General features: G+C 42.9%; 2 protein-coding genes across 14 annotated transcripts in view; one reads left to right on the top strand and one right to left on the bottom strand.

Moving 5' to 3' along the window:
• LOC121648341 (citron Rho-interacting kinase) overlaps window positions 1-3,333 on the top strand; it is a 42,681-nt gene extending 39,348 nt beyond the window's left edge. For 10 of the 11 annotated variants that reach the window (XM_041998362.1, XM_041998361.1, XM_041998363.1 and 7 more), the window contains 5 exons: window positions 42-122; window positions 250-328; window positions 413-586; window positions 825-1,113; window positions 3,247-3,333. In XM_041998362.1, coding sequence (XP_041854296.1) covers window positions 42-122; window positions 250-328; window positions 413-586; window positions 825-1,113; window positions 3,247-3,270 — 647 coding nt within the window. In that variant the 3' untranslated portion in view covers window positions 3,271-3,333. The remainder of the gene's footprint in view (window positions 1-41; window positions 123-249; window positions 329-412; window positions 587-824; window positions 1,114-3,246) is intronic. The other variant, XM_041998371.1, reaches the window with a different exon arrangement.
• mtmr3 (myotubularin related protein 3) overlaps window positions 2,151-14,657 on the bottom strand; it is a 29,219-nt gene continuing 16,712 nt past the window's right edge. The window contains exons 15-21 of one of the 3 annotated variants that reach the window (XM_041998373.1): window positions 14,415-14,585; window positions 13,648-13,793; window positions 11,792-13,295; window positions 11,558-11,668; window positions 11,329-11,417; window positions 9,477-9,503; window positions 2,151-8,478 (exon numbers count right to left, since the gene is read on the bottom strand). In XM_041998373.1, the coding sequence (XP_041854307.1) occupies window positions 8,307-8,478; window positions 9,477-9,503; window positions 11,329-11,417; window positions 11,558-11,668; window positions 11,792-13,295; window positions 13,648-13,793; window positions 14,415-14,585 (2,220 nt within the window). In that variant the 3' untranslated portion in view covers window positions 2,151-8,306. The remainder of the gene's footprint in view (window positions 8,479-9,476; window positions 9,504-11,328; window positions 11,418-11,557; window positions 11,669-11,791; window positions 13,296-13,647; window positions 13,794-14,414; window positions 14,586-14,657) is intronic. The other 2 variants (XM_041998374.1, XM_041998375.1) reach the window with 2 other exon arrangements.

Here is a 14,657-nt window from a genome sequence, read left to right as displayed (position 1 = left end):
GTTTGGGGCAAATAATCTGAAGAAAATGTTTTGTGTGACAGAGTTTGGTGTGTTTGTGGACTCTTATGGACGAAGAAGCCGCACTGAGGAAATCAAGTGGAGCCGTCTGCCTCTGTCTTTTGGTAAATATAACTTGCTGCCTTGCCATAATTAAAATAAATATTAAGTCATTATACTTTGATTTGATCTCAGTTTCCTATTTTTGTAAATGCTGATGATTTATTCTGTGCATGTCCTCCCATGATGCAGCCTACAGAGAACCCTACCTGTTTGTGACCTACTTCAACTCCCTGGATGTCATCGAGATTCAGGGACACGCAGCTTTGGGGTGAGAGAGACTGGCCATTTTGTGTAGATTTTAATCTCTTTGATTCTGCTTGTTAAAACATTCTTCCCTTGTCCTTGTTTCCAGTCCCACAGTTCTGGCCCACCTTGACATTCCAAACCCTCGTTACCTGGGCCCAGCCATCTCTTCTGGAGCCATTTACCTCGCCTCCTCCTACCAGAACAAACTGCGGGTCATCTGCTGTAAGGGAAGCCTGATCAGAGAGTCGGGAGAGCTGCAGAGGACCGGCTCCAGTCGAGGGTCAGCTGAAGAAATAATTGATTTTAAACTGCACTGTGTTGGTGGGATAAAAACACTTGAATACATGCAAAAAAAACAAAAACAAAAAAAAAAAAAACACACAACAAATCACTTAAAAACACTTGAATATTCTGTGTAGGTTGGCAGTGACATTTGAGGTCTTCTTCTCATTAAGAGTTGTTGGCCTGAAAACTGTCAGGCACTGATGTAAGCTGTGACTCTGCTGTGTTGTTTATAGTAGTCCCAGTAAGAGAGGCCCCCCCACCTACACAGAGCACATCACAAAGCGTTTAACTTCGGGCCCTGGCAGCCATGACGGCTTGCATCGGGAGCCAAGCACCCCGCACCATTACCGGGAAGGTCGCACTGAATTCAGAAGAGATAAATCTCCTGCTCGTCCACTGGACAGGGAGAAGTCACCAGGCAGGGTGCTGGACAGTCGCAGGGAGAGGTCTCCGGGGAGATTCGGGGACAGCACTCGGCTGCATGCGGGGTCCGTCCGAACACAGCTGGCCCCTGTTAATAAGGTGTGTCTCAGTGATGCAGGGTGTGTGTCTTCTTATGCTTGGATAATACTTATGAGTGGAACATGACAGCAATAAAGCACACTGAAAACAAAAAGTAATATTAATGAAAAATATAATATAATTATATATCATGTATATATATTATATATAGTTATGTATATAAGTGATGTTAAATAGTATAAACGTGGCATGTTTAGATAAATTTTTTCACTGAAAGATACAAGTGAGAAAAATGTTTTAAAAATGCTTTGAGGGCAACAAGATGAAGTGTTTTAATGTTTAATGAGCAAGAGCATCGTGTTATACTATCCAATAATACAAAGCTGCTCCCAGAATCAGTCCTGGTCTGTTGAATAATAATCTCACGTTAATTTCCGCTGCTGTAAGGATATATCATATAAAGTTTCCTAAAAGCTTGAATCAAAGACAACAGGACTTCCTTCTTGTCTCTTGAAAACTGCCTGAGGATGCATAAATAAAACCCCACACTGGCTGAGGTGAGGAGGCTGGACTATAGGTGTTGGACAGATGAAACCTGAGGCCGCCTCCTCTGTTTAATCTTGGTTTATACCATTTAACAAAGATTTCTTCTTTCGATATTCTCACTCAAACATATAGTCTTCCCCGTCTAAAATGTGCACAATATTGTGCTCAAAAGAGTGTCCTTGTAAGATGCAGCTGAATGTTGACCTGCAGAGCTGTCTCTTCTGTGCCCTATGCTTGTGAAGTGGCTGCTTGGTGTATTTTATGTAGGAGATCTGTGAACACCGCTTATCTCCTGTTTGGGTGTTTTATCTTTTATGTGGACCAGTTTCTGCCTCAGTGTGTTGGTGTGTTTGAAATCCACAGGAAAGTTTGTGTTTTTCAGACACTCCAGCCGCATATGGAATGACAATCTTCCTGACCCTGCTCTTTTCTTCATCATTTCGTGCTGTTTTTTCTAAATTTCTTTGCAGACTTGAAAAAGACCCAGTTCGGATATGCATAGGTTTGAAATTCTTTCTTGACATGCTGGGTTTTCCTTTTTCTTTTCCCTGTCTTGGTGGGGAATGAAGAAGCCTTTTGGATGCGAGGTGAAATGTTTTCAAGCAACATAAATGTTCAGTTGCCTTTGATTCAAGCTCCTGGGATTACCCTGACCTTGATAACAGACTCTACACCAAAGATGTATTGATCCTACCCAAAACTAGGCATATTATGTCCTTTTTATCCACAGGTTGACTCTATACAAGGTTTAAATTAAATGCCTGTAATATGCTTTAGTTAAAATAGAACTGAAATACAGAACAACAGCCCCTTTACCTACCATGAAATTACAGCTTCTTTCCCTGTGACCTGTTTAAATGAGCCTCTTCAGCAGGATCTGCTACTAGTGAAATTCTTATTAGTCCTTGAAGTACATTTTTACTAAATGTCAAAGCAACCCAGTCCCCAGTATTTTTCCTAGATGTCAATTCTTATTTTTAACTATAGCTGTTTCCTAATTCAGGGTCTACGTAGGCTACAGAGTTGCTTGCTGTTGGTGAAATGAAACAGCTAACCTAGCCAACCAGGACAAATTCTTACATTGCAGCAATGTAAGAAGTTGAATCACATAAATTCCAAAGTTTTGCATATCATAGGACACTTTAGTAAACGATACCACTGACTGAGTTGGTTCTATCTTACTTTTTTAACTGAATAATCTAAAGAAAAGTAGACATTTCTTAAAAATTCCTTTAAAAATCCACGGATGTCAAATATTACAAGATTTTAATGCAATCATTTAAAAAAAAAACATGTTTTTAAATGTGTTTGGTTTTGTCACATTTCTACTCAAGTGAAGCAAAAGAAAAACATACTCTGCAGAGCTTTGTTGCTCATTTGTGTGAAATGAATTATGGGAGAAAAGAGGCTGAGAAGGATCCACCACTAGCTGCCTTCTACAGGCCAAACAGAGTGCAGGTTTGTAGGGTGGAGTCGGAGGCGCCTTCCAAGTGGGATGGTGCTCGGCACGCCATTGTGACGTATGTAGCCAACAAACCTGCACTTCGCAGTGTGTAAACACTGAATTGGGACACAGCTAATGTGTACATGAACCCTGTGCTAAAATAGAGACCATGTTTGATCTTTGTCTGTCTTGTTGATTTGCAGGTGTGGGATCAGTCATCAGTGTGAACCCTCAGTGCCACTCACAGCTGGAGGCCGAAGAGAACACAAGAAACCCTTAATTCACTCTAAGTGCAAGCACACAAACACACAAACACATCGCTAAGGCCGACCATCGGCCCCATTGCCTGTACATAGTGCAGCCCGAGTTCCTCGTACTAGAATCACAAACCTGCAGAGGGAGACGTCTCCTGTGACAATCCTCTTTTCTGGCACGTGTTTTCAAGGGCGCTTTCCCGCAGTAGATGTGGTGACAAGGAACATACACTGATGTGCAGGTCAAGAAAATCTACTTTATAATGCAAAGGTAGTTGTACATATTGCTGTCTGAGTTTTTATAGATAAAGGGAATAGTCGGCTGGTAAAGCCATGTCTATTTTTTTTAAAAATGAGTTTTTAAAAGATGTTGCAGGGAGATTAATGATGTTGTCGGTTAAGAAATACAATCTCGACCTTATGATGAAGAATCTTACATCTGAGTAATCAGTTTCTTTTTTTCCCCTCTGCTCAGAAAATCAAACTTTTAATTCCACATATGAATCATGAGGAGAAAGAGGTCTGAGTGGGTAATACTTTGCACATTAGATTGGATTTAAACAGTTTAACTAAACAAGACTTTTTCTTGTTCCATGACCAGTCTTCTTTCTTTGGATCAAATCTGTGGTCCTCTTGACTCAATAGCCTTTGATATATAACTGCATATGATTGCTTCTTTGACCGCTGTCGTTCGGCCACACTTTGTAAAACAACAAGTAAAGCAACGTTTTGCTTCAAGTGTTCCTTGTGTTGTTTTCTGCAAACCTAAGATGAAGAAAAACGCAGCTCTGCCTCTGATGCCGGACGTGGAGCAATAAGGCAGATTGAAACCGCCTCAGCTTGCTCTTAGTCTGCTGCTGCTGCTGCTGATTGTGGTGCAGATGTCCTGTTTCTGTGCAGTGATATGAAGTCTAGTAAGTGTCAGAGGTCATCACCTCCTAGTATTGTTTCTTTAGGGCCAGTAAAACCACCTCCGTTTGTCACATCAGTGAGCATGATTTACTTAAAGCAGCACTTGTCGCTTTTTGATCTTCTTTCTCTTGGTTGTTCTTTTCTGCCATGTATTCACTTGAATTTGCATTCAATGAGTAGACATTGATGTTAGACAGTAACTAAAGATTTACCTGATTTTTAAAAATGTATACCAGAACATGCATTAAACATGATCAAAGTGTCTGTTTTTCTTCTTTATACAAGTTTTCAGGAGCAGATTTTTCCACATGTGAGCTGGTGTCAGGGAGAGCAGGTATCAGGTGCTGCTAGCAAACAACACAGTAGTTACCTTTTGTTTTTTCTTTTAATTCTACAACAATGTAATGTTCTTTAAAGTAAATGCAACAAATCAAAATATTCAGACTGAACAAGGAGCACTTCTTGTTACAGGTAATTGCTATGTACAGCTACACACTCCTCTGACAGACATGAGAAGCTTCAAAGTGCTTATCAAACTGAGAGAAGGAAAAAGAAAAAAAAAAGAAAGGAGGAAAAACAAAATTACAACCGATCCCTTTGTGAGAGACCCGTAATAAAACTGCTTGGCACCAGTCTCATCAAAAGAGATGCATTCACACACACAATTGCATCCATATTTGTTGCACATGCACACGCACACACATATCAAGCCTTTACTGGGCCAATGCAGTGAATGTCAGCAACAGCGGAGAAAAATAAAACATATGCAGACCAAGAAAACCTCTTCGGATCGGGGAAACCAAAAACAAAAGCACAGAAATGTGTTAATGGTTACCCAGCAGATGCTCTCGCAGACACACTCGCACGCAGCACTCATCGTCTTATCATGCGTACAACACTAAAAAGCACAGCACTCTTTCAGTTGCAGCTTTATTTCAATGCGCTCTGTGGCAGTGTCTAATTTATGTCATGTGCAAAAAAGAAAAATAGCCTTTTTTTTTTAAACCATATAGGCAATTCACATTCATGGATTGTTGAACAAGACAAGTTTAGTGTCACACATGCCTGTAATGGTAGTGACAACGCAGAGTCAGCACGCTTGCTGCTCGATGTCGATGTTCAATGTGTCTGTGGGGAGAATGAAAGAGCTTTGGCCTCACACTGGGCTCATAAAGGGACATTACACATTTAGCCACTTTTTTTCCAGATTAAACCCGTTGCTCAGTTAATTTGACAAGATGTTTTTTTTTTTTTTTTCAATGTTTCAGACACAAGCATGTTTAGGATGAGTGTGACTATTAATTTCTGATTATCTCAAACAGATTTGGAGTAGCGAGAGGCTACTCTTTCAAAACAGACTTAATATTTGATCAAGTGTTTTTGTAAAGATTTGACACACAGAATTTACAGCATCCTGTCTGTAAAGGGTTAAACACGTCCATCACTCAACAAGCTCTTCAAGCCTGTTGTTCCTCTTCCCACTGCACGTTTTTCGTTGGCTAACTACCACATTTAAATCAAAGGGAAACAAGGGCTCAAACAGCTCCTGTGCGATTAAGCAGGATCATGTTGTCAAACAGTTACAATTGTGCGTCTGATCTGATAGTCAACTTTTGTGCCATGAGCAAACTGCTTGCAGCACAAGCGGGCCAGCTGCTGCCATGACAAGATGGATGATAATGGGGAATAAAAAGATCGAACGTCTCATCAAAAATGATGGTTATGATCCTAATCTATGCTTGAGTGTTGTACCTTTAATGAGAAACAAAAGAGTCTTTTTCTGATGGTGTGAATCTGAAAAGCAACAGTCACTCAGCAACAAGAGGATGTGTGCGTGCATGCACGAGTTTGGGTAAGAAGTAGAGGTAGTGTTTGTAGATGTTTGAATGGAGTCATGTTTGTGAGTTAAAGAGGGGAGGGGAATATCTTGGGTTTAAGTTTCTTGTTTTGGACCTCTGTTCTCTAAGTGCATAGACCAGATAACACACCTGACTCTCTACCTTTTCCCCCTTTGCAATCCGAAAAGCACTACACCCACTCGTCCTGCTGTGATTGGCTAATACAAAGTATCCTGAAACGATAAGCGTCACCGTGGCCAGAGCTAAGAACCATCTCTCATTCCCCAAGTCATACTCACTGATTATCCTGTGGCAATAGAATTATCTGGATTTTAACAGCAATTCAACAACAAAACCTCAATAAATAAAATCCAAGGAAGGATCGCATTTCAAAGGGAAACCACTGCAGCATAAAAACAGGACAACCTGCCTCTCTATTTAAAAAAAAAAAAAAAAAAAAATGAAAGACACCTGTCATCTCCAACAGGCTGCAAAAACTAGGTATTTTCTTTCCATTTATCAACATAAGAAAACAAAGAAATAAAAAAAAAGGTGACTAATTACGTGAGCCACTATTCAAGGATTCTATACATTTTCTTAAATGCTATGTAGATATCTGAATATATTAATTTTATTCATTTTTACAAAAAAATATGCATGTCAGTGTGTGTGCAAGGAGGTCATTGAATGGGTGTCCCGCAGAGTTGGCGTCTCAGTGAAACTTTGCTGACTGATCTCATGTGGAATTACAGGCTTTTAGGGAAACACAAAGAGCCCTTTCTGCTGCCACTGCTCTCCTCCACCTTTCAGTGGATCAGGGTGGAAACCAGTAAGATCAGCCTCAACATCATTAAATGGAAATAATTTGAACATTGTGCTAAACTTCACACCTCTCATTCTGATTTCCACCGAAGGATTGAAGAAGGAGCAAGAAGTCCAGCTCCCAGCGCCTGCTAGATGGGGAGTCAGTGACGGGCATGAAGGTACAATATTACACAGTCAGGCACAAACTTCCTGCGGCTTATCTGCTGCCTTACACAAACTGAAACATAAGTTGGCGCTCCCAGGACCAGGTTATCAGCGAAGTAGAGCCCAGCGTCTGTCAGCTGTTAAAGGGTCGGATCCTCTGGGTCGTAATAACTAGTCCTGCTGTAAGACTAAACATGATGAAACAAATGTTGAATTTAGAAGAATTACAAAGTCTGGTCTGCACTCTGGGCTGAATCTTAATTCAGAAATTCAATCATTTTTCTTACACACAATCATTTGAGACTGGGAGGGAGAAGAGCTGATTAAAAACAGACCCAAAATAAAGCAAGCCAATGCTCTCTGTTAAGATTCAGTCTGAGGTGTGTCAAAGGGATCAGTTCACCCAATACACAGGACCTAATAATCCAGAAAAATTATCCAGGATAAGGGCAAACTCTAACAGAGAGACAGGGAGGATTTTGGGTGGTTACCAAGGAGACAGCAGTTTGTTAAAAATGCTACTGGACTGCAATGTAGGAGCTGCAAGATCTAGTATCCTTTGAAATAGTAACGGCCCCATCGTCAAAACTCATGATACAGAACATCTTAGTTCAGTTTTAGTATGTTTGATGGTGCAACCTAATAAAAACCTAAAATAAAACCCAAACTGCGAACACATGCTGCCCCATAACTGAGTACCATTAAAGTAAACGGAGAAAATGTGATTCACTTTGGTCATTTGGGTGAACTGACCCTTGTTTTTTCTTGTAAAAACATTTGTGAGGACATCTGTAAAGCATGAAACTGCCCTGTTTGGACACTTTCTCTAGATTAACACACTCCAGAGAAGAGTCTAGGCTCCTTGGGGCCATGATGGTCCTCTGAAGTCTGGTGAGAAATTTTGATGAGCAGGGAATATCAAACAAAAGTCCTCCAGGAGACTTCAGCAAACACAGTGAGACGACCTTCTCTGCCTGCCTGGTCCAAGGCACCAGGATGTCCATTCTCACTCCTCTGACCTCGGAGTGCAGTCCCATCACTGCCACAAACTCAGAAATCCTGTCTTGCACACACCCCCACACACCTCTGTGCAACATGCATCTTTCAGAGCGTTTGGTATGTCACCAACATATCATCCTCTGTATATACACATTAAATTTCATATCTGCAGCGCACACACACTCATAGTACATGGGACATTCTGTGTAGCTTCCACACTCTTCAGCAGTGCGCCCATGTCAGCAGCTGGCGGCTCAGCACGACTCCCCTTTCGTTCTGGTCCGGTGGTCCTCAGTTGGAGCTGGCTGTGATGGGTTTCTCCAGCTCGAGATCCAGGGGGACCGAGCTGAGTTGGAGGCTGCTATAGCAGGTCTTACAGACACGACTGGGCTCAAACAGCTGCTGGCTTGGCACTGGGATCTTCTGATCGCAACAGCTGGCGCAGAATACGTTACCGCAGTTCCTGCAGGGAGACACGGACAGATCAGAGGGGGACTCTGTAGACGGAGCCTCTTTACACCTCCTGTTACCATACATCTCTGTGGTAGGTGGAACTGAATGTGACTATGTTACATATCAAAATATTACTTGATTTGACAGTGGAGTGCTGATAATTTGAGGCAAGAGTTGGACCATGTGGGACATATGATAAAACAGGAGGGAAGAAGGTATGAGAGCAGTGCGCCAACCTCCCTCACAGTGAAATCTAACTACATGCCAGGTTAGCCGAGGTGCTCCAACATAAAGCTGCAACAACTTGATTATTCAGCCAATTAAAACAAAACAAAACAACCAAAAGAAAACAGGTCACTCAAACACCCATGCTCTTATTCAGATGTGATGCCATGCGCACACACTCACACATACAGTGGTGCTGTTTATACCTGCCTTTACTCAACCTGAGGAGATAAATAAAAACAACTAATTCACTCTGAGTCTCTGGCCTTTCATGAAGCCAAGTGGACCGAGCAGCTTTCGACACCATGCCGTGCTGCTGGGAGAGGATGCGGGGGAGGGGGTTGGGGCAGCATGCTGCCAGGGTGTCTGCTGGGTGGGTGGGTGTTGTGGAAGTGCCGACGTGTTGCTATGATGGGTTGAGGCTGAGGAAGTCCGGATTGTTTTTGTTTTGCTTTATTGTCGAATTGTGCCAATTTTTCACATGAAATAACAATCAGCGCTCGACCAATCACAGCTGACCCGCTGACCGCACCATGTTTACGGTCACAGCCAATCAAAATCCACTCAGCGGAAACGCTCTGCAGCTGCAGGACGCACACCTGTGTCGACACATCTCAGGAATGAGGAGAAATATCACTGTGAAGCTACTGCTAATCAAAACTGAATGAAGATGCGGCAGGTGAGTGGGGAAGGGGGTTGGAAAGGGTGGGGTTAGGATTAGGAGGAGGGTGCAGCGATGCCAGGGGAAGAAGGGTGGGGCAGGACAAGGGAGCCGGATCTCACCAGACCTCCTGGACAGGCTCCCTGCCACTGTAGAGGAGGAAAGGGGCAGACAATGGATAAGGACTGCCTGAACCATAAAAATAACATCAAGATACAAAGTCTGCCTGTACTGAATCTGCTTGAATCCTTAACTTGATGGAGCACAGATTAGTTTACTTACAAGGAAAACCCTAAATCATAGAGATTAACTTTATCCAAGCTGAAACAGTGAAAAAGAAGCGAGGAGCACAACTACTTAATTTCACAATTAATCCAAGTATTAAACAGCCCATTTAATCGGAAAGATCCCTTAATATAGCCACTCTCCATAAAAGGAATATTTCTAAATCAGGAAGGAAGATCTGCGCAACTCACACACGGAAAGAAAACAAAGTTACACTACATCACAACATCACGTGTTGCCACTTGTGTTGCTTTTTATTTGAGAGATATGCTGAATGGTCTGACAAAGGAAGAATTTTCCCTGCAAACAAACAGATTAAGTCTTATTTGTCAGATGTCTTTGATTATAGGAAAAAAGACTAAAGTGTCATTAGGAGGACGCCTCACCTGCTGTAAAAAGTTGCAGTGGACGGAGCAAAAAAGGACAGGATATGTTTCACCAACGGCAAGACCAAAAGCTACAGCTTTGTACGGCAAAGTAAAGGTAAATGTTCCGTAAATGGGTTTAAGCTTTGTTAGTGTTTATCCAACCGAACACTGAAATAAAATGTTATGTCATTTCAGTTTTAGAAACTTTAGATAGTTTCGCTGTTCAAATATAATCGACTTGACATTTTTTCCCCTTTTTTTTCCAAGATAAACGTATTTAATTTCAGATATATGGTCTTGTTTCTTTCTCTATTTTCACTTTTCCAGGTATTTGTTTCAAACAGCAGCTATTCAGTTGGAAGAATAGCTAGAAGTCAAAATGGTGCTAGATGTTGTTCCCGAGTTTCTAAATTCTCTACTGAGGTTCAAAAAACATTTTTATAATGTAGTTTACATAAAAAACTCCTTCCAAGTTCAGGTATAGGTCCTGTAGCCTTTTCCATCCGTTTTCTCTGAGAAAAATCCAGAGTTAATATGAAGGACTTATTTATTGTTTATAAAGCAGAGAGGATTTTGTTTAAATTAAACTTAATTGTTTACGTTGTTTCTATATTATTTAGCTTAGTTGGATTCAAAAGATAAAACTTATAGATCTATAAGGAACGTTCATGTGATCTTTACAAATTTATAGTATTGCTCAATTAATTTGCGCATAAAAATCATGATAATTTACCAAAGTGATCTGATCTTAAACATATGTGAGCACATCAGGCATCAGCAGAGGGCAACAAGCCAATCTAGAAAAGTTTAAATCAAACTAACCACCAATAGAAGACACAGTTCACTTTAACAGAACTCCGCAAAGTGACAACAGTAGAGATGTAGTTAAACAAAGTTCACTTCTAAACTAAAATGGCTGTTGCAAGTACTGCTGTGAGTTACAATGAAGCCTTTAAACACTATATTTACATTATATTGTACTTGTTAAAGTAACTTTCAGTCAAATAATGCATTAAATTTTCTGTTTGGTACATTTTCTGTTTTTTTTACTGGGAGCAGAGGAGCCAAAAACTTAGACCATAAATATAACACAGAGAACACTGAAATCTTTTAGATTACAAACTCCTTGCTGATTCAAAATCAGCTTTTAGTCACATATGCAAATTATTCAATGTGAAAAGGAAGTTATTCCCATCACAAAAGGTCACTGAGAGTCATTCTGATACATGGAATAAGCTGGAAGTCACCTCAGCAGACTCTAGGAAGCTCAGATTAAACCAGAGAGGAGTGAATCTGCAGCTTGAAAAGCCTCAGTGCTTACCTGCAGTGATGCTTCCTGGTGGCAAGCCAGAACCTGCTTTCACAGCCGTAACACTGGGCAGCCAAATGATCAGGGTACCAGCGAGTGACCTGAAATGTACAAAGCCGTTCACAGCTTCCACCTACAGAGCAACCTCCTAATTTTTTAACCTAACTCCTAAATTAGGTTTTAATAGCTTTGGTCCTTCCCCTCCATGATAAAAATCTTTTCGGTTAGAGCGACTGCTCACCTCCGTGTCCTGCTTGTCCACCTGCTCCCAGCTGGCCTCTGAGAAGAGCTCTGTGCTGCAGCGCGACAAGCAATTTGGGTCAAGGTTGTACTCCGAGTCTGTCATTGAGGTCTGTATGAAAAGACAAAGAAATGGTGTCAAGCTCATCACCTAGTAAATGCTAACATGTGGGCTGAGGTTGTTGCTACTAGTTACGTATAGAGTTTAAAAGGCATCAGGTCGTCAGTATCTTACCACTTCATCTCCTATGTCTCCATTGATCCTGTGGGAGCCGACAAGATGCTGATTCTCTAGGCGGCTCCACAACTCCTGCACCTGCTTCTTCAGAGTCTCCACCTCCATCTGGTGTCCCGCCTCAATCTGTCTCAGCCTTTGCTGGATGGCGTCTGTGTGCAGGGTCAGTCCATCGTCATCTAGGTGGCTGCGGGACGGCTGCTCCGGGCTGATAGTGGCCCGGCTCAGCACTGCGTGGCAGCAGCGGTGCTGAGCACCGCTGCCCCGAGGGTGGAGGATCAGGGAGTTGCAGCTAGCTAGGGACACCTGTCGACTCAGAGGGGCCCGCTCCCCATTACTTTTGGCCCAGTGAGGTCCTCCGCAGGGATCTCCATCAGAACTGTCCCCGTTAAAAAGTCCATTCCTGCTAGGGTCAGCACTCACTGACTGAAAGGCACTGATAGAGGGCTGCTTGCCGCCCCCATTTAAAGTCCTGTTTAAACCCTGTTCACCTGTCTCCAGGCCCCTCTCTTTTCTAGAGCAGGGAAGCTGGCACCTGCCATCGCTGCTGTGGTGGAGGTTCGGGCAAACGGGTTGCTGTGCTGGAAGCTCCACTCTGCTGCAGGCCTCTTCGGTTAACGTCTCCGTGGAACTTTCCATTAGCGAGGCCCTCTTATCTACTGGCTCCACGGGATCAGATTCAGAGTCAGGGCATGTTTCGTCAACACCTGGCTCTTCAGGCGATCTGTCCACGTAGCCATTAGTTATAGTTCTATGGGCTTCAGGCTCGTCTGAACAGCACTCAATGGGTCCATGTTCAAGCTCCTGTTGTACAGAGTCCTCTACATTCTGCTTCAGCGGGCCCTCTGAAGTCTGAGTCACCTCAGCCGCCTGTTCATCCAGCTCCTCTTCTTTTTGTGCTGGCAGAGGAACAGAGTCACCACCCTCCTCAACCTCCATCACACCATTTTCTTGATGGTGACCATTGGCAGATGTTTTTCTCTGCATATCAGCCCCATTAACCAATGTAATCTGATGCTCCTCCTCAACTGTTACTTCCATCTTCTCTTCTGTGTTAGCAGAAGTACTAGCATTAGTCACAGAAGCACTTCTCTCTCTCTGCACATCTGCTCCTGCCTCCTCTTTCGTGGCTTCCTGAAGAATATTCTCCATTTGGGTCTCAGCCACACCCATTGCCACAGACAGTTCTGCCTCCTCTGCTTCATCTCCTGCTGGGTTCACAGTGGCCTCTTCAGGAAGCACAGCCTGCGAGTCCTGTGACAGCGGGCTGTCATCCAGCTCAGAGTCCAGTCCGTTCGGACAAGGCCCCACTCCGTTAGGCTGCACCTCTTGATCTGAATTCCCCTCTCCCTCTGGCCCCACTGCCATGTTTAGCTCCAGAGAGCGCCGGTGGTCCTGCCACTTCTCATTGAGGCTCGGGTCACTGGAGCGGCGGTTGGGAGCCAGCGAGCTTCCCAGCTCACATGCGCTGGGCAAGTTGTCAAAAGAGCGGGTTTTCGTACATCTAGACAAAAAAATGAAAGAACAGTTAACTATGTTGTTTACCTATAAAGCCCATCAGCATCACCTGCATGAGAAAAATGGAGCAAAAACAATAAAACATTTAGAGTTCATCTATAACTTGGAGTTAGCATACTTAAACATGTCAACATTAAAATCAAACAGCTTCCTGTTGCTTTTTTATATGTCATGACCATTACAAGATGGATGATAAGTACAGTATAAAACAACTGATGTATTAAAGCAGTAGAGTTGAGAAGCCAGGTCCCTCTGGCTGTGGGAGTCCTCAACTTCTCTTCATCTTACATGAGGCAGGAAGTGGGGGTAGGGGTCGGTTGCCAGCGCGCCAGGCTCACCTGCCCAGGGGCGCATCCTCTGGGTTGGCACCAGGCACAGGGTATGGGGAGCAGGAGTCATCAGAGGGGGTGGTGGGGGAAGAGCTGGGCAGGTAGACTGCCGTCCACAGCATCAGGTTCCTCACATGACACACTGGGTGGAGAACCTGCAGTGTGACATGCAAACTTTACTCAGATCAATATTAAAAATGAAGAGGTAAGAAGACAAATAACAGCAACAAAATGTTCTGAAGCTAATCTGCTAACTGGTCAAAATATTAATTAAACCAGAACCAGTGAGAGACATGTTACATCTGAATGCAAATAAGTCCTGAGAACAGCTTTCCTACATAGTAAGTGAAGAATTCTATTGCCCATAGGCTCTCTTTCACACACAAAGAAGAGCAACAACAGCAACCACAAAAATGCAGTTCTAAGAAGGGAGTGAAGAAGACCTCTAAATCAAATTGAAACCATAACAATTAGGAGTTAAGCTAAAACATTGCAAAATACATCCTGCCTTCCTATAAGGACTCTGAAGACATGCTGTCTGGACTGACAGGAAACCAGGCCTGAATATTCTCTGGTTTCAAGATTTGAAGACTCTCATTCATCACAATAAACTTCTTCCCATGCATTGTCTTGCAAGGCTTTCAACTACGTTTGTTGAGTGTATAAAAGCTTTCTGAATGTGCCTTTGTAAAGGTTTATATAAATCTATATTCAGAACAAGCAGAGACAGCAGTACTCTGCTTCCAACAGGACAGAATGACTGACAGTGGACGTACTGTCTCGGAGTGGGAGGAGTACAGCATGTTCCTCAGTGTGCGGTTGGCTGGTCTGAGCAGTGACCAGACTGAGCAGGTTCTCTCCTGAACGTGACGGTCTTCTCTCTCCTTGCCGCTGTTGCACAGGAAGGTGCCGAACAGACACGAGTATGTATGCTGCACCAGCTTCACCTGCAAACACAAACACACACATGAGCTAACATGCTTAGGCTTGCATACAAATCCCAGGCATAACAAGAGCAG

This window comes from Melanotaenia boesemani, chromosome 11, assembly GCF_017639745.1.
Source record: "Melanotaenia boesemani isolate fMelBoe1 chromosome 11, fMelBoe1.pri, whole genome shotgun sequence".
In the NCBI taxonomy this organism is placed as follows: Eukaryota; Metazoa; Chordata; class Actinopteri; order Atheriniformes; family Melanotaeniidae; genus Melanotaenia; species Melanotaenia boesemani.
The sequence above is the reverse complement of the archived record's forward strand: the minus strand, read 5'-3'. Positions and strand labels throughout refer to the sequence as shown.